At 36.8% G+C, this 20,388-nt stretch overlaps 1 protein-coding gene across 1 annotated transcript in view; it reads right to left on the reverse strand.

Annotated features, from left to right (window-relative positions):
* Positions 1 to 1,510: 1,510 nt before the first annotated feature.
* The window catches only part of Fgf9 (fibroblast growth factor 9), a 35,303-nt gene continuing 16,425 nt past the window's right edge, over positions 1,511 to 20,388 (reverse strand). The window contains exon 3 of the mRNA XM_047551877.1: positions 1,511 to 4,386. Within this exon, the coding sequence (XP_047407833.1) occupies positions 4,141 to 4,386 (246 nt within the window). The 3' untranslated portion in view covers positions 1,511 to 4,140. The remainder of the gene's footprint in view (positions 4,387 to 20,388) is intronic.

Raw genomic sequence — 20,388 nt, forward strand, 5'->3', positions numbered from 1 at the left:
GAATTCTAGGTAAGAATTTTCTCTTGAACTATTAGCCAAAGTAGCAAAGAAGCCTCATAATAATTGTCTGACCTAAGAACCAGATGTCTGTCTAGCAATCTGACAGCTGGTGGAAGACACAGCAAAAAGGACAAACACATTAAGAACACTCATTTTCACTTCCCAAAGAAAATTACAGAAGAGTCTACTTCTTATTCTGCATGTTCTTTTCTGGTAAAGAAAAGGTCATATCAAAAATATTTTCTAAAAACCTAAGGGCAACCACAGAGGCATGCTGCAAGTAAAATAAATACATACATACAAACATAAATTTAAATCACACTCTTAAGGCACTGTTTACACATTTTGACCAAACTTTCTGTGACCAGGGTTATTCTACAAATCAGAATCCCTGAATTTTGGACTGTGAACCAAAGGAGGTAGAGACAACTAATTGCTATAATTCCTTCCCATTTCACTTTTAAGAATAAAATATCGACTTAAAAATGTGAAATGCCTATGGATGCACATGGGTATTCTATTAGTGTGTAGACCACATGGACACACACTTGAGAGGGACTTGGTGGCTAATACATCTTTCCAATCCATCTGGCATATTCCCCCACCCCCACCACTTCATCACTCTTTCGTGCAAGTGACCACGCACAGTAGATCTAAATTTGGCACATTTCAAGGTCAAGTGATGCAGCAAACAGAATTTGACCTTGAACAATACGCCTTTGTCCATTCACTCATCCTCATAAATGTGCACACACTCCAAATTTTGCTTGCTGCAAGTTCATAAATCTTCATCCCAGCTTACTTATTTCTTCATCAAATACTTACAGAAAAGACATCTAGATGTGTTTGTTCCTCCCCTCCAGCCCCCACACTTCCCAACCCCTCAATACATACACACAGCTGTAAGAGCAAGGAGGGTGTTTTAAAAATTCCATTGGTTCATGTAGGCACAGAATCTGAAGCAGCTCCAGAATGGACATCAAGTAAAAAATACCAGTTTTCAAAAGTCTATAATTATATATTTACACAAATTACATAATCCTGTATGTATTTACATACAATTACAGATTATCAAGTAAATAACACAATGTTGTAGTGTTAATGAGATGAAATAGGATGAAAACAGTATCAACGGAAGCCATTCATTTATCTACAAAACAGGACCTGGCAGGGCAGGTTCCCCAACACTGACCTGGCATGTCCTTCAACACTGTTTGGGGACATTTGCATGACAGATGGGAAGGTGGTTCAGCCCATGCCAGGTAAGTCTTTGACTGGTGCAAGTGTTGGCACCAACGACATAGTGGTTTGGCTATCTGAGCATCTGTTTGTGAAACTGGAACCACCCATTCCAGAGTGGCTCAGGGTTGCCATCCAAAAGGCTTTAGGTCTCTTACTACAAGAACCGAATGCAATCCCATAAACTGGAGATGACTTTACTGCCCAGCAGGACAATGCCCACACCAAAACCCTGAGCCATCAACTCTCCCAGGAGGCCTATTTACATAAATTGCATAAGTCAATATTTATTTATTTACAGACCATTACAGTTTATTTTATCAATTGCCAAAAGCATATGACATTTTGCTTTTCTTAAAAAAAAAAAAAAGAACCAAAAAAATAACTCCAAAAGTAGACATTAAAGTAGCATTTTGTAGGAATGCATGGAGATTTGAATCTGTTCACAATTCTTTTTCCTTCTTTTAGGCCAATTATCTGGAGCCTCATGCTACTTTAAGATTACTTTTGGCTGTCTTCGAAAATCAATTTCTTCAGTGCTAAATATTATACCTATGACTTCCTAGAAACCTGATTCCTGTGGTCAATGTTTAAGCTTTTTCAGCCAAAAAAAAAAATAAACTAAATGTCTTTTGGAAAAACTAAAGCCTGACTATGTGCACATTTAGCAGCAGCAAAGGGTTAAATAATAAATAAGAACAGTACTTCTTAGAATTAAATGCAGTTTCAGTTCAGAAAGTAAAAGGGGGGGAAAATTCCAAGAAAATAAATGAAGAGGACATTCTGATCTTTACCATAAATCAACTATTTTACAGTGCTTCTATTCCCTCCCTCCAAGACAATTTTCGATTCCAAATATTAGACTTAGCTTCTCCTTAATGCACATCAGCAGGAGTGCATTACCCCATACTCCAACTTGGACCATAGAAGGCTACGTGTATTTGCTCACGACAGTAAGTCATGCGCTTCTCGTTCATAACAGCTTTAACTTGCCAGTGACATGTTTTTATTTTTCACAGAGAATGTGCATCCGAGCAAAACAAAGTTGGAATATTAAATTTTAAAATTAGTTACATAAATCCCAACACATTTTTTAACTGTCACTTTCAATTTCCCAATGTAACCGGCTAGAAAGTGTTATATATGGATGAGAATTTGTTATAAATTCCTTTTTCTTTAATATTGCTTTAAGAATTTGGCTCTTTTTATCTTAGTATATAGTAAGAAATAGTCTCCCTTGTCCAAGGGCAAGTTCCAAAATTATTGCTACCAAAGAAATATCTATTCGTATGCTTTTCAGAAGAAAATGTTATAAAAGCCTTGTAAAAGATATTCTACATAGTAACCTCCCCTCTAAAAAAATTGGGTGCTTGTGAGACCATTTTTAAAAACAAAACACAGTGGATGAGTATAATACTTTCCCCCCATTGTCATTATTGATAAAGATTTATTGGTTTCATGTTGCAAGTTTTACTTGAAGGGTGCTATACCATGTAATTATGACAGTTCACACCGAAAGCAATTCTCTATAAAAGATGTTACAATGACCCCTATGGTACTTGTATAATTTCATATTTGATAGCCAAGTGCACAAATAAAAACTTTACAAGAATGATCCTGTTAATCTGACTCTTGTCTCTTAAAAAAGTCTGAGCTATATAAGCTTTTATTTTTTCTTCCTTGTTTAAGAATTCTAAATTGGTACAATATTTTATATTAGTCCTGTTGTTCTGGAGGTGGGCTAAAATAAAAAGCATAGTTATTGTTTAGCTTTGGTATATTTTGCAATAGATTTAAACAAGTAACACATATACCAACCCTCATATTTTCCAACCATGAAGTTACAGTGATGGAGTCACTTATGAAAGAGGAAAATTACAGACACAGAATAAAAGGTTGAGACCCAGTTTATCTTTAATCCTCTGGGATAAGCTATGAAACAAGCAGTCTGAAGAGTGAATACTCAGTGTCATGAGCGATGTGCATAAGTTTACAATAATATGGGCACAAAATAGATTGTCGCCTTAGTACATTAGGGTCATTAGAATTTCTCATATCCATGCACCGTTATACCTACTTGCATGAATTACCACAGGTTCATAGCAGACTTTGCCATTTAATGCTTACAGAGCCTAAAGCTTCCAAAATGCCTATCTGGCCTGTACATATTTCATTAAAAATAAACTCTATATAATAAATAAATATATAAAATAAATAAAATGTTGCCTTTGGAATTTCTATAAATAAATTTAACTTTTTTCTTTTTTTTCTTTTTTCTTCTTTTTTTCTTTCTTTTTTCTTTTTTTTTTTTCTTTTTTTCTGTTTTTTTCTTTTTTTCTTTTTTAACTAAGAGGTCTTTGCTTTAAGTTCACTGGGATGATACCAGTGAGAATTAACTGAAAAAGTCTTTTAAGTAAGACTGCACCCTCCATGCCTTTGAAAATGCAGCGTACCCTTGCGCAGGCCACCAGCCAAAAATCCTGATGAGTCGAAGTATGGCAGCTGTGCTGATATAGGATGAAATACAACTGATCAAAATTTAAAAGCGTGTCTATTTCCCAGCATGCATCAGGCCGTTGTCCTCTTTGCTTTCCATCTCTCCAATTTCCCCTGTTATTCACCCACTCACACACTCACACCCTTCTCACTCAGTCTCTCTCTCCCCTTCTTTCACAATAAATCAAGCAAGTGGCCCTAGGCAGCCCTCCAGGAGGACCAGCCTTTAAGTGCAGAACAAAATCAGCATGTTCCCATCCAAGCTTCCATCATACATTATGCATGCGACAAAGTTTGGCAACAGTGGAGCTGAGGTGATGACACAGCTAATCAATAAGAACCCACCGCATGAAACCATTTATAGTGGTTACTTTTTTAAGGGCTCAAGTGAAGAAATTGTCTTTGTCAACTTTGGCTTAGAATATCCTTATATAGTTCAGGTACTTTGTCGGGGTCCACTGGTCTAGGTAAAAAATGTGTGAATTTCTGGTGCCGTTTAGTCCTGGTCCCTTCTCTTGGAGTCCCGTCTTTATTTAATGCAACATAGTATCGCCTTCCAGTGTCCACATGTTTATACAGATTCGATGAGTATGTGTTATACCAGTTTTCTTCAAACTGTTCTCTGAATACACACTCTTGGGTTAGTTTTTCCTGTTAAAAAAGAAAAATAAAATAAATACATTGCACGATTAGCTACTTTCTATATTAAAAGCAATATTCCATTTTGCACAGAACAAGTTGAGCATCTCTTATCCAAAATGCTTGGGAACCAAAAGTGTTTGGGGTTTTTTATTTTCTAAGATTTTGGAACATTTACATATATATAATGAGATACCTTGAGTGTGTGACTCAAGACTACAAAATTCATTTATGTTTCATATACACATTATTCATATAGCCTAGTGATAATTTTATACAATATCTTTGTGAAACATTTTTCATGGTATGGAATTTTCCACTTCTGGTGTCAGGTTGGTGCTCAAAAAATTTTGAATTTGGGAGCACTTCAGATTTTGAATTTCCAGATTAGGGATGTTCAACTTGTACCCTGATGAGAGAATAATGATTTCTAACTCATTTAACCACTTAAATGCACTTTGCATAAACTGCTTAATTCTATCAATTTAATGACATTCTAATTTCTTATTCATAACGACTAAAGCACAAAGATTCTAAACATTTTCTAATGAAACTCTTCTGCATGCCAATTATTATAAACAAGGGACAACTAAAATGCTGGGTCATTCTCATTTTTACAATAGCAATTATATGGTGACCATATAGGAGGAAGCATCTTTGTACTTAAATTTAGATAGAAGAGCCCCCTGACTTAAAAAAAAAAAAAAAAAAAAAAACCATGGTCAGGCATACAGATGCCACAAGGAAAGTTGTACTTGTTCCTACGTTTCCAACGCAAAAAAAACATGTTCCCTATTTTCTTAAATGTCTTGCATTTCCCTCCACCAGCTACATGAAAGCCAGGGTCTCATTTAACTCCACAGCCTGGCTCTCCTGCAGCCACATTACTCATGAGCAGTAATGACCAGAAATAACGTACATATCACATCCCAAAGCCATGAACACACTCCAGGCAGAAATGTGTCTATTGAAGCTGGCCCCTAGAGAAAGAAGGCAATGGGATTTATTGGCCTTTTTGCTCTTACCACCATTCAATTTCTAAAATCAATACCTTCCTAGATGGCACTTTCCAAAAGCAAACACTGAAATGAGTTTTTTAAAGTATTTACTTTGTTCTTGTCCTCCTGGCACTTTACATAAAAAGAAAACAAATACACTTCATCTGCAGGCTCTACGGCTCTACATCCATGCATTCAATCAACTACAGACCAAAACTATTTGGAATAAAATTGTATCTGTACTGAACATGTACACACTTTTTTTTCTGGTCATTATTTCCTAAACAATATGGTATAATAACTACTGATACAGCATTTACATTGTATTAGGTACTGTAAGCTACCTAGACTTAAGGAACATATATATAAAGGCTCTATGCATTTGTTAAAAGGGACTTGAGCATGGGCAGTCCTGGAACCAATCCCCTACTGATATCCAAGAGACAACTTGTAACCAAACCCAGATAAGGACATTTGGCATTCTTCCATTTCTGTCATTCAGACCCAGATGACAGAGAGTAAACCTTCCACATCACCAAAAAATATATGCCTTTTTCACATCTATCTAGTTGAGAACATAATTTAATATACTGAATACATAGATATCAGTTGAGTAGAATCCATCATCTCCAAGTGCTTATAAAGTAAGTCAAGAGAGCAAAGGAGAGAAGGGAAAGAATTTGACCAAATTGATCAACCATCCAACATGAAGCCAGTTTCTGTGTCTCTTCCTTGACCCAAAGGTTTAAAACATAGTCCATGAATGGAAATCTGAAGATTCACAAGATGAAATCTGAAACACTTCTGCTCTTCATGTAGCCAAAAACACTGAGCAGGTTTTGGGTGGTGGTGGACTTTTATTTTGTTTTTGTTTTTTTTTAATTTGTTTGTTTGTTTTGTTTTGTTTCGTTTCGTTTTGGTAATGAAGATTGAATCCAGGGCCTCATGCATGCTAGGCAAGCACCCTACCACTGAGCTGCACTCCTGGCCCCCAGACTTTTAACAATATATCTCACTAGACAAACTTTTACTATGTAAGTAGAAACAGAGGAAAACAAAAAGAGAAAATCAATGCATCAGGGAAAGCCAAAAATGATGAGCAAACTGTAAACTGCTAACTAGGGTTTATAGGGAAAGAAATGAATTACAGAAAGTGAGCAATTATCCATTGCTCCACTCACAATTACTGCTCCTATTTAGGGATGTCCCCGAGAAACTCAACCCTACAGAGGTGTGGGGGTACAGAGCAAAAGGCCACCCTTTGCCCCCTCCACGTGTGAACCCAGAGTCCCTCCTGGAGAAACACAATCACCTCCTGCACAAGGAAGACTGGGCTGAGCATGATTATTTCTCCCTCATCTCTATTAAAACCCATGAAATAAAAAAAGTGTGTTGAAGCCATAATGGCTATTTTAGTCTTTACTTACATCTGCATAATAAATAGTCTCCTTGCAGGCAAGATTATTCCTGGCTAAGAAGGGCTGGTTTTAGTTTGCTGTAATTTAAATAAATTTTCAAAACAATTTTGTTGCATTTATTTTTTCATTAATAAAATGGAACCAAAGTATGGAATTGGCTTTCATTTCTACAAAGGACAAGAAAAAAATAATTCAAATAGAGCTTTAATTTTTTTTTCAACAGGAAATCCTGTCACCTGACAAGTACTATAATCTCTATTTTTTAAATGAAGAATAATTCTTGCTCCTTTTGGAGTCATGAGTTAGGCACTAGCTTGTACTGCCTTTGCTTATAAGCTTATCTCTAGCGCAATGGCCTTTTCCTGGATCAGAAACTGATCCATGGTAACCTCCTGTTAGTTTACAAAGTGGGGAAAAGCTGGGCTTTGGAGTCAGAAGTCTATTCACACCCCAGTTTCATCCCTCACTCACTGGAGGACGTTTGTAATGGCTTATGTCACCTCTTCAAGTCTCAGTAGCCTCATATTTAAAATAGGATTAGAACAGGCTGGGCATCCCTGATTCAAAAATCCAAACTGCTCCAAGTTCCAGAACTTTGGGGGTATCAAGATATCACTTAAAAGGTTTCAGATTTCAGAGTATGAGATTTTGAATTTTTTGATTAGAGATATTCAATGGGTAAAAATCTATGCAAATATCCCAAAATTAAAAAAAAAAAGATGAAATCTGAAACACTTCTGATCCCAAGTATTTCACATAAGGGATACGTAATAAGTATCTTGAGACACGGTTGTAACAAAGATGCAATCAGAAAACAGTGCTGAGCATAAAGAACGCCCTCCATGAACAACTGTGTTGATATAACATTACATCATAACCTCTTAGGGATAAACCTAGAAAACAGTTTATGTGATTTTCCAGTTAAATGCATGGGCAAGAAAGCCCAGAAATGAGGTGATCTGCTCCTGGTCTATGCCACAGTATTGTGTCATTATGATAATGAAGTCACTAGAGCAAGAAGTTTCCTGGAGCCCTACTTGAGTCGCTACACTCTTCATTCTGGGTCCTTTCCATTTTTCACTTTTCACTGAATAAGCTCTGTGGTTCCCGTAGCCCCTCTCATTCATGAGACTCAGGATGCTAGGGAGGGTGGCACAGGGCTAGAGGTTCACAGGCCATGTTCAGACTGGGGAGCAGCAACTTTTCTTATATGGACTTTCTTTTGTATTTACTCCAAAATGCAATTTTAAAAAATTTCTATTCATTTTGCAGGAGGAAGGGACAAAGAAGGGAAAGAATTTTTTTTTAAAGTATGAAAAAAAGTCTACAGTGGCAGAGGTATCAACCTCTAAAACTGAAGCACAAGTGTGTTCTCAGTGCTTAAGAAAAGATTCTCATTGTACCTTTTTTTAAAGAATATGAAAAACTCCTTTTAAAAAAAGGCAAGTAATCTAAGAAATGGAACTAACCTTTTCACTGCTCTGTTAACTTGGTTCTATTTCCCTAGCAGGCTATTTCTAGCATCATTTATACACACATAATATAACTTTCTAGGCAACCCAGAAAATAGAGTGAATTATTTGATTATAAAACAATATAATCTACAGCCAGCATTTTTCACAGTGGTTAGGAGTTCAACAGTCTTATACACAGGAGGATTATATAACTTCTGTTAAGTGAGATTATGCTGGCATTACATTGTAAAACCACTGATACATTTCAGCTCCTGAAATTACACCAAGTATGTCACTCTGATAAGCTTGCATACCCTGAAAATTAAAATTATCATTAAAAGTTAAAGACTGAAAAAAAAAAGTTAAAGATTGTGTTACTTTCCTATACCATGTATATATTTTAAATAGCTTCTTCCACTTGAGACTGTGTCACTGTGTGATTTTTGTTTTAGACTGAGTAGCAAAATTTACAAAATCAACCTCTTTACAATCACACTTCAGTACTGAGTGATGAAATACTTACCTGAGGTGAGTATGTTTAAAGCTATGTCTTTCTATTACAAAATTATTTTTTAATTAAAATAAGTAGATGAAACTTGGGATGTAGCTCAGTAGTTCAGCACCTGCCCGTCATGCACAAGTCCTTGGGTTCAATCCCCAGCAACACAAAAAAAATAGTAACAATAATAATTAATAATAAGTAGATGAATGCAAATTGGAACAGCAAAAATTGTATTAACCTATATTTTTACATATGTGGGGGGAGTGTCTGCCTTCAAATAAACTATACACTTTAGAATTATAGAATTCAGATGTTTTAAAACTCACCACATGTTTCCAATGCAGACAGTTTATAGAGTATTCCACTATAAAGTGATCAATTCTTGTTTTATTGTATTTCCATGTTTTAAAATTTTTTTAGATTATTTAACTATAGCTGTTTATGGCATACCTATCTTTGAACTGTTGGATTATATCACTAGGTTTGTGTGGAGAATGTGGATTTAATTCAAAAGTCTACTAAAGCTCATGCTTTGGAACAAAATCTGGTGAATGTTAGCAACTATGGAAACCTCTTTTCATTTTATATCATCAAATTCTGAACAGTGAAAAAAACTGAAATTAAAACTTCAAAACTTTTACCATTCCTGTTAACACCAAAGTATGAGATAATAATGTGAAAATTATAGTATAGCCCAGAGAATGCTTAGGAATGTTATAAGACCTAGACTTATATAGACACTAATTTAAAATACTAGACAATTTGAAAATGGGTGATCCACATGGGCATTATTACACCCAATTCAAATGTCCGTTTAAAAAATGAAATTATAGTTGTTTCAAATTTGGATACTCAGAAAGAGTTTTCATTGCAAACATATAGACTTGCAATATGCTGCTATTTGAAAACATGATTTCCATATTAATAAATATAGGGCATAGCTTTAACCACGCTATTCAAGTGGTTGTGTTTATTCAACTCAAAGTACTTGCTACCACAATATAAACTACTCTAACACATAAATTCATGATCAGCAACTATACAGACGTTGACTTAATTGTAGAGTTCCCAAACATTTTCATAAGTTAATGACTTTGATGTAATCCTTCATTCTTGTATGTATTGTCTATTACAGTCATGGTATTTAAACCTCCCTTAACCACAATTACTTGTCCAGATGTACTCTTCCTCATTAATAATCTAGCAGTAAAGCCTTAATGGGAGTTGTTGCAAAGACCAGGCTGATTAAATATAATGACTAAAGAACCATTAATAAGAAGTCAGGTCTTTTAACTCTTCTCTCCAGGGATAAGTCCCCATGTAGATAGAAAGCAACAAATAGAGAGAAGAGGCAGGAGGGCACTCTTGCTTATTTTTTCAGAAGTTCCAATCTATATCCAACCTCCTTTTGCCTTCAACATGTCTCCCTTGAAGTCATATTTCTCAAAACTTCTTCAAATTCCCCACTATGCAAGATGGGCCTACTTATTCCTGACCATCACAATTGTCCCTGAAATAGTGGGAACAACAGAATCTGTGGCACCTGAATCGATATAAACAGAACAAAGCAAACCTGCAGGCCATTTTTCACATTTTCTCAACAAAATATGTAGAATATATGGGGGGATGGGGTGAGATTAACCAGTGGGCAGTGAGATATAATTGGATGGGCCCAAAAAGTTTTGGTGTGTTATTGCACGGTCAGGCAAACATAAACAATAATATCATACTATATATTTCAAAAAAGCTAGGACAGATTTTCAGGTTTTCACCATAAAATGTGATAAACAAGGAGATGGAATTGTTTAACCTGATTTAAACATCACACAGAGGGCTAGGAACACAGCTCAGTAGTAGAGTCCTTGCCTAGTATCCAGCAGGCCCTGGGTTCAATTCCCAGCACCACATAATGGACACTGCACAACATATACACATATAAAATATCTCATGGAACCCCATAAGTATGTACAACTTTTATATTTTTATGTATCAGTTAAAAAATAAATTTAAGTCAGGAGCAGTGGTGTCCACCTGTAATCTCAGCAATTCAGGAAGCTGAGGCACAAGTTTGGCACCAGAACAAGCAACATACCAAGACCTCATCACAAAATTAATTAACTAATTATTTAAAATAAAATTATGCAATTTTTAATTAAATATATAATTTTTAAAACATTAAATATATATCTGATATTAAGAATTCCTATATTCTCTCCAATCTTAAAATTCATTCCCTACCTAAAAAAAATAAAAACAGAAAATGCCTTCTCCCTAGAAGTTAGCTACTTCAGTATTTAGGGATTCAAAGATCAAGGTCCTGTCTACTCTAGGCACACACATACAGACACATATATACACAGACACACATACTCCCACAGGCATGCATACACACACACACACACACACACACACACACACACATCTATGCAGCAGGCTTACCAGCCATGTGGCAATAAATAAGCTGCCAAGGACAGACCCTGCCAAATAGGACAAGTGAGACAATTTAAAGGCCTTCCTTAGAAACTGCCTATAAAAATGCATCTTTGTTTAGCAAATCATATTCACTCATAAACTTTCTATACATTTACAGAGATGCATTTCCATGAGTAAAATAAAATCTTGCTCTAGATATAACAATTCAAATTTGAAAAAGTCAATATTTACTTTAAGGAATATTTTGGCCTATGATAATACATAGTCAATGCATATTTAATGTTTCCACAAACACACCTATAGAAAAATTGCATCAAATTTCTTCTAGGATCTTAGAACACCAAGTTGGAAAAAAATTAAAATGTCATATTTCTTACTAGATGATTACCTGAGAAGAGTAGTGATATCATTCAATGGCCATTTAAAAATGTATATTGAAAATGTGTAAAAGCTAGAATACTTCAAATTAAAATATTACTCAGTAAAAACTGACAGTAGAATGCCCATGAAGGGTCAGACAGACAATGGAAAAGTATTTAGCTAGAAGGCTGAGAGGTAAAATTAAAGATAAAGATTCAAAAAGGATACCACACAAAAACAACCAAATCTAACAACTTTATTTCCATGATAAGCATCAGCTATTTTGGAGGGGGTGGAATCAAAAAAGAAAAATGTAGCAAAATCTTTCTATGATCATCAAAGCAGGTTAAATTCAGCACATGCTTTGCAGAAATAAAAGAAGAGAAATCAAAAGATTAACAAGTATAATGACAGTATAAACCCAAAGATAAATTTTGAAGAACCAAGATACACAGAATTTCCTTAGTAAAGGCATGCCAACCTTCCAGAAACACACACACATGGGTGTGAGCTGGCTAATATTCCTGGGCTTCAATTTCCTTCTCTGTAAAATGAGGGCATTGGAAGAAATTTCTAAGGTCTTTTGTTGTTATCGTTGTTGTTATTCTTGTGCTAAGGACTGAACTTACAGCCTTCCCAAATGCTAGGCACGACCTCAACCACTGAGCTACACTCCCACCCTGGAAGGTCCCTTTTAGTCATAGACTCTAGTTATTCAATTTTGGAAACATTGAAATGTGGAAAGCAAAGTTATCCACAATAACTCTGGAAGGACATATGGAACAGGAAATGAAAAAAGAAACTGCTGCGGAGCTGGAAAACAGGGAAAGAAACCAAACAAAATGTGCTGCATCAGTTGCCCACTGTAGGCAGGAGGGACAGCAGGTCAGAACTGCAGACAAAATCCAGGCTTCCAGCAGCAGTCAAGAGAATGAGGTTGCTATTCCAAGGAGGAAAGGACAGGGAAGAAGGTAGCCACCTTGTCACAAGGGCACTCCAGCTTTCTCCCTGGGAGAGCATTTGGAGGATACACTCCTAATTATTACTACTGCTTTCTTGCATTTGGGGACTTGCCACATCATTTTCCCAACATTGGCCTCAAGGAACATGGCCCATGAATGCCTCTCTGATCAATGAACCCTATCAACACTATACCAATATAATGAACAATCCTAAGAGCATTTACTGGAAGAAAATGCAAATCCTATATGAAAACAAAAAGTGAATAGTGGGTAGAATACTCAAATCTGAGAGGAAAATTGGACATGTGCACGAGGCAAAGAAGTAAATGTACAACACCAAAGAGAAATAATGCCATGACTCCCTGGGTCATTATTTGATATTTCTAAAGGACTCCTGAATTTCTCAAACACCTCCACCCAGTGCCTGTGGTCCCCTGGCACCTCCATCTCTACTCAGCCCACAGAGAACTCCTTAATTAGATGGAAAGGGAAATGAGGCCTGTCCCTGCCAATCTCCCCTCCTCCTTGGGTTCCCAGCTTTTAGTTCCCAAAGTACTCAGGTCAGTCCAGATTTCTCTATAATAAAACCATTCTTTCCAACCCCACCATGTGATTAATGACCCTTCCTCTCCTCAACACTGATATGACTGTGCCTAATTCTCTCCAGGCCTCTCTCTTTGCTAGAGTGTACCATCCTACTTCCAGTGCTAATCAGAGCTAACATGATCCACTAGTAATTCCATTCCACCAATACACCAAATGTATATGCTGACAGGGGCCTCTTATAGAAAGTGCCTTAGTGCAGCATGGTGGCACATGCTTGTAATGCCAGCAGCTCAGGAGGTTGAGGCAGGAGGATCACAAGTTCAAGTCCAGTCTCAGCAACTCAGTGAGGCCCTGTCTCAAAATTTAAAATAAAATAAAAAGTACTAGGGATGTAGCTCAGTGATTAAGCACCCCTCAGTTCAATCTTTGGTACCAAAAAAAAAAAAAAAAATGAATTAAATAAATTTAAAAGTGCCTTAACCCCAGGCTGGGGAGATAGCTCAGTTGGTAAAGTGCTTGCCTTGCAAGCACAAGGCCACAGGTTCGATTCCCAGCACCACAAAAAAAAAAAAAAAAAAAAAGTGCCTTACCCCAGAAAAATTGATTCTAAAGGGAGGCTATTCTAGGTGCAGTGACAGCCTCATGCATTAATATGTAAACATTAATAACAATAATGATAATAATTATTATAAAGTAAATGATATTCATAATAAAAGAAACTTCTTTAGTTAAGTGGATAAATAATAATGAGCTGAATATGAAAATAAATTATGTAACATTAATAGTAACCTTGATAAATTAGGTCAACATTTTATCATTTGAGAGATGTCATATTTTTATCTGTAAGAAAATTTTTATTTATTTTCAGAAACTATGTCATGAGTCAACTTCAGAATTCAAACTTGAAAGAAACAAAACATTAGTCTATCGCTCACACAGTGAGAAGTCAGAGGTCACATGAGCACAGCATCTCCACGCTGCCACAGGTATCCATGAAGAATGCTAAAGGAATGAGCATGGGCTTAGCAGCCAGTGAGCCAGCACTGTGCTGGGCACTTTACAGACATCTCTAATCCTCACCACAGTGCTATCAAGCTGCTATCATCAGCCCATTTTTTAGTCTCAGCTCAGAAAGTTTGAGAAGATTGCCCTAAGTTGCATGGCAAGTAGGCCTGACAGAGCTGAGATGCTAAGCCCTTTTTCTTCCACTACTCCATGCTTTATGTCTAAGCTCAACCTGTTCAGAATGCAGAGACTAGATCCTTCCATCAAAACACAGTAAACTGAAAAATCAACTTGAAAGATAAAGAAATGGAACATGAGTTAATATGACCAGTATTATCTGAAATACAAGGCATTCAGGTAGAAAAATGAAAGAATGAAGAAAAAGGGAGGGAGAAAAGAGAAAGGGGTCAGGAAAATAGAAACCTAGAGCTTTGAGCACACAGCAGATTTTGTGAAAACATATGACACAAATGAGCAGCCAATAGGCAAAAATAATTCAGTGCTATGACAAAGCAATCATATTAAGCACTACCAAGAGAGGGATGTTTTTGGCATGACCTTGGCAAGTCTGTTCTTAGAATACTGCCTTGAGCTTTGGGCACTTCATTACAAAGGAAAAGCAAACTTAAATGGAGATTTAAAAAAAAAAAAAAAAAAAAAAAAAAAACTAAAAAAAAGAAAAAAAAACTTTAAGAGTGAATCAACTTATGGCAGAATTTGAAGCATTTATAGAAAGCGGGAAAGAAGACAGCTCTGAGCATGTCTCTACCACTTAACACCATAGCCTTTTAATCCTCAGGGGGAAGCCCTATGCTTCAGGGCTGTCAGGAATGCAGGGTTTTGTTTTGTTTTGTTTTCCCATGATGTGGCTGAGGCACACCAGACCAGCAGGCTGATAAATGCTGATAAATGATGTTTCTACACAAGTTCAAGTCAGTTCCTGGTGTAGAGGGAAGGAGGAGTGACAATGTGGCCAAGTCATTGCTGAAGATGCCCCAGGGCACTGGCTCTCAATTGACTCCAGTGGGGCCAAGCTTTTTTGTGAGGCCCAAAGGACCCTCCTAGGTTAGGTCACAGAACAACACAGTGGCAACATCTCCTGGGTAGCTGATGATGCTGACAGAGGAGGACCCTCCAAATGTCAATGCAGAAGACTCTGGCAGTAGTTGAGATAAACAGAAGCAGAGACAAGATGAATCAGGGTACATCTAACAACCCCAGATTTCTAAACCCTGTAGCAAAGTCACCTTCTCTACTGATGAGTTTTTTTCTCTGCAAGAACACCCGCCTGTTTCTGTCCATCTCCCCTGTGAATGATCCTGCAATTCTCTCCTACCCCTAGATTTAAGTTCCATCCTGCAAGCTCTGAGCCATTTTTATACATAATTCTAACATTTATTGCACCAAATTATAATTCTTTGTTACTGTCTGACTCTCCCAACAAAGTTGCAAATTCTTTCTGAATCAGTTCTAAAATTACCCACTAGAGGAGGTATATTTGCTTTTGTAGGTACAGTCGATTCTCATTACTGATTGTAGTTAAATTCTATAAAATCTCTCAGAATACTGAACCAATGCTCCTGGGAAAAATACAGGGTTACGTTTCTGTGAGCCTCCAGCCATACATTTTTGTCGAACTATCCAAACATAACCTTATTTTGTGTGTGTTTCTGTTTAAGAATGCCTTACTTAACATGTAACACTGATTCATTAACATCAGATTTACAGTCAACATCATCTAAGGATTGAACAATGCTTTTCTAATGAACAAATCTGCTCCACAAGATATCTTGGCATTTTTGTGCTTTTGGTTAACACTACACAGCACATCAGCTCTATGCTGTGGATGTTTTATATGGCAAGATCACCAACAAAAGTCACAAAATATAAAATACATGGCATCAAGTACATCCCCAGAAGGACCCTGTTTATCTGAGACAAGAAAGCAAAGCTTGGCCTTCTCTGACCTGTGCCGGGAAGGTACATGTGAAAGACTCATTTTTTTTTTTTTTCACTTCTCTGCACATGTCCAAAAATAATCATGCAAGTGAAACAAATATTGAGTTGTGGGGTATAGGCAGATTTTAGTAAATAAGTAAGTTCACAAATACAGAATCTACAAGTATGGGTATCCACTGTATATTCAGTTCCTACTAAGATACCTGGCATGTATTAGTGATGGGTGATCGAAAATGGTTGTTAACTTTGTGAAAGCAAGTAAGAAAGAGCAAATGAGTGTGCAAGTAAGTGAACTGTGAAGACTGAATGTGTGTGAGTGTGTGAATGGAAGAGAGAGTATAGGGGCAAGTAATGGGCTGTGGCTATAGCTCAGTAAGAGAGTGTTTGCCTAGCATGTGTGAAGCACTGGGTTCTATCCTCAGCACCACATTAAAAAATAAATAATAAAATAAAGGTAAAGAATGATACGTCAAAAAAAAAGCATGTGCACAGAAAAGTAAGTGCATATGTGAACATGAAAGAATGGGCGAGTGTGCAAGTGAGTGTTTGAGTGCATAACAGACTGACTAGAAAATGCTCCCAATCTGCACCCTCATTCTGAATCAGGCTGCCAACAGCACCAATTCAAGAACTAAGGAGGATGCTCAGTGATCCAAAATAGTCTAAGAGACTGAGGCTCCAATTGAGGGGTAGCTTAGGGTTCTACGTGGCTAACAATCTATTCTGAAAAAACCGGTGAGCCTAGAGAGGTGAGATAAAGGACAGTGGTAAGAGAAAGTGGAAGACAAGGATTCCTGGATTTGGAAGGCAGGTATGGTCAAAGGAAGATAGGAAGAGTATAGGGCCACAGGTTGTTCCTCTATTGTCCTTAACACTGTTTCCTGGTTGTACTCACAGTCCCCATATACACTGATTGGACTCCCCCCATGTGTACTGAGGCTCAGGACTCTGGGAAGCAGGGTCAGCCCTGCCAATAAACCAAAGAAATGAAACTTCCATTACACAGATCCACTGCTCTTTTCAAATGTATACACCAACTACTCAGTAATGAATTCATTTTATACTGTTCATGAATTCACAGGAGCTGTTTCCATAATGCATTTTTCAATCAAAAGAAATTTATAATTATTAAAATGTGGGGTTTTCTAATTTTTTTATCCAAAAGAGTCTCTTAAGTTGGTGAGGAACCAAAGGGTATACATCAATTCTTTCAGCTCAAAAATACCTACTTGTAAATTGGGTACTAAAAATCCAAGGTCAGTCTTATCTTCTTTTTGTATTAAAAACAGAGAGAGAAAGAAAAGAAACAAGTGATTGTATCCATTTGGTCATTCAATACTTATTAAGCACCAAATGCATGCAAGACTGTTTTAGGTACTGGTAGTATTTTGGGAAACTAAAGTAACTGAGCCCTGGCTTCCCAGAGTTTAGGCTTTAGGAAATGGACAGCTTTAATATTCATCTGACTTGGGGCTTCCTGAAACCTTCTTCCCAAGTCTTTCTCATCAGGAGTCTGTAGCAGGGATTGAGACAGAAGGGTTCCTGAAAATCCAGCAGAATGGAGCAACGAATATGAGTGACACTGAGGGTAGGCAGAGAGCAGAGCCAAGATCATATGTGAAAGCTGCACCTGTCACAAGATTCTGCTGCAGATTCCTGAGCCTGAAGAAAGATCAGCCCTGAGCATGTTCCCTGGGACCCCAAGCCAATCTTCAAAATCTCTCATGAGCAACTTAAATCCTTCCCAGGCTGGGGATGTAGCTCAGTGGTAGAGTGCTTGCCTAGTAAACTTGGGGCCCTGGGTTCCATTCCCAACAATAAGCCAAAAAACAAAAACAAAACTAAATCCTTCTTAACTCTTGAGAAATCTATAGATCTATGATTTGATCATACTAACTTGGCATATTTTAAGTGTGCCTCAATCAGTGAATGTTATCACCCTATTCAACAACGTAAACCTAAAATTAAATCAATAAAAACATTACTAAAAAGATAGTTTTCCACTAACTAAAAGCTAAAGCTAACTAAAGTCTAGATTTGAAGAAAACCTATGAACCACTAAATAAAAACTAGGTCACTAAAAGGAAAAAATCCTCCACTATCTGTGAAAGGAATAGTAAAATCTTGCTCCACTATGTGGTTAATTCTGGTTTTAAAAAATATATATTATTCAAAAAAATGAATGATCACTCTTAACATGCATATGTATCAGAAAAGATTTATTTACCTATGTTCCAATCCTGATTTGTCACTTGCTATCCATCTGTGACCTTAAGTCACCAAGCCATTAAAATATCACTTTCCTCACTTCTAAAACAAGGACATCATATGAACTAAATTATATAGAAGATACTCTACTGAGGTTCTGCCCTCTTTATCATCTAAAAATTATTATCTAATCATTTGAAAACTGACCATACACTTATGAAATATAAAGCAATGCTCTATTATCCAAAATATCTGTTGAAAACCACCCATTTCTAGAGCATGCCCGATATCTGGTTGATTACCAAAACAAACATACCCCTTCATTTCCTTCATAGGAACTGCATTCCTTGGAGAGTCTGTGCAGGACATGTCTGAACACCTCCCATCAAAGCAATCTGAACTGAACCACCACAATGATAAATTACCAAGCTTAGTGGTGAATCGCCATTTTGGTAAGGTATCCTGTTCAATGAATACACAAGGCTGTTCTGCTGTTCAAAAGTTGCTCAGGATTGCTCCTACAGAGCAACTGCCATAATAAAGTTCTTGGTCCAACATGCCCAAACCTCCATCCTGCCCAGAACTTCTTACCTACAGCCATGTTTTTTAACACTGACATCTGCAGATCCCTAGAAGACAAAGGGCATGATCCAGGGGGCCTAAAGCTCTCAATAAGAATGTTTTCACTTCATCCTTTCATTGCAATGAAAAAGCAAAGGAACTGCTTCAAGAATCTTCAGAATTCTCCAGATGAACACCTCATGACCACATACTGCCACCCAAGACTATACAGTCAGCCCTCTGTATCTGTGAGTGCCACATTTGTGAACCAACCAGGAAACAAAAATATTCAGAAAAAAAAACTGCATCTATACTGACTCATACAGATTTTTCTCTTGTTATTATTCCCTCAACAACATAGTATAACAACTGTTTACATGGCATTTATATGGTGTTAGGTATTAAGTCATCTAGAGATGATTTAAACTCAAAAACTATGCCATTTTACATAAAGGACTTGAACATGAAAAGATTTGGGTATTTGAAACCAATACCCCCATGGAGATGGAAGGGCTACTATACTGGGGTTTAAAATTACTTTCAGTGCTAAAATAGTAATACTTATATCATCAGCATTAATAGGAAAAGAAAAAGACATACTTGGTCAGTAGGTTTAGGACAAGTGAAGACCAGATGACATCATTTGGTCTCACAGTAATTCAAACAGGAGGAAGTTGGGAGCTATAAGTGCTCTAAGGAACAGGCATGCTGAGCTCAAACAAAGCTGAACCACAACTGGCAGGGCCACATTGACAGTCAGATAGTATCCTAGTTTCAAGTAACACATTCATCACATTAAACCAACTATGCCAATTTAAATTTTATCAGTCTTATGGTTTAGCTTGAATTTTAATTATAAATATGATTTGAATTACAGTTGTTAAGGAGGTGTGAGTTTAAGGAAGGAATTCAGATCTAGTCTCACGTTTGCATATATCAAATAACATAAAATAAGTTAAGTCAATATGGAGTTCTAAGGATCTGAGATCCAATCAGTCATCCATGGACTCTGCATCCACAGATCCAACCAATCAATCACAGATCAAATGAAAAATTACATCTGTAATGAACATGTACAGATTTTTTTCTTGTTATTACTCCCTAAACAACACAACTATTTACATAGATTTACATCGCATCAGGTATCATAAGTCATCTAGAGATTATTAGAAGTTTAAAGAAGGATGTTTGTGGTAAGTTCTCTGCAAATATTGCACTATTTTATTTAAGGGACATAAGCATCCATAGATTTTAGAAATCATGGTGTATCCTGGAACCAATACCCTGCAGATACCAAAGATGACTGTATTTTATTTTTTTGTTTTGTTTTTTCTTTTAAACAAGTTGATACATTCCTCAATTCTGGAACAGATAGATCTACAGGGTTCTTCCCACCTACCCCACAATATGGAAACCACATGCAAAGAACTTCAGAAGCTGATATACCCCTACCCAAAAAAGACAACTTCCTGAACTAGAATATGTACTAAGAGGAAGTTTGTGTGCATTAGAAACACAGGCAAAACCCATCACACATTGGTGACTGACTACACAGATTCATGTAAACCAAACCTACTAGTAACACCTGTTTAGCAAGCACAAGTGTCA

Source organism: Sciurus carolinensis, chromosome 5 (assembly GCF_902686445.1).
Source record: "Sciurus carolinensis chromosome 5, mSciCar1.2, whole genome shotgun sequence".
Taxonomy (NCBI): Eukaryota; Metazoa; Chordata; class Mammalia; order Rodentia; family Sciuridae; genus Sciurus; species Sciurus carolinensis.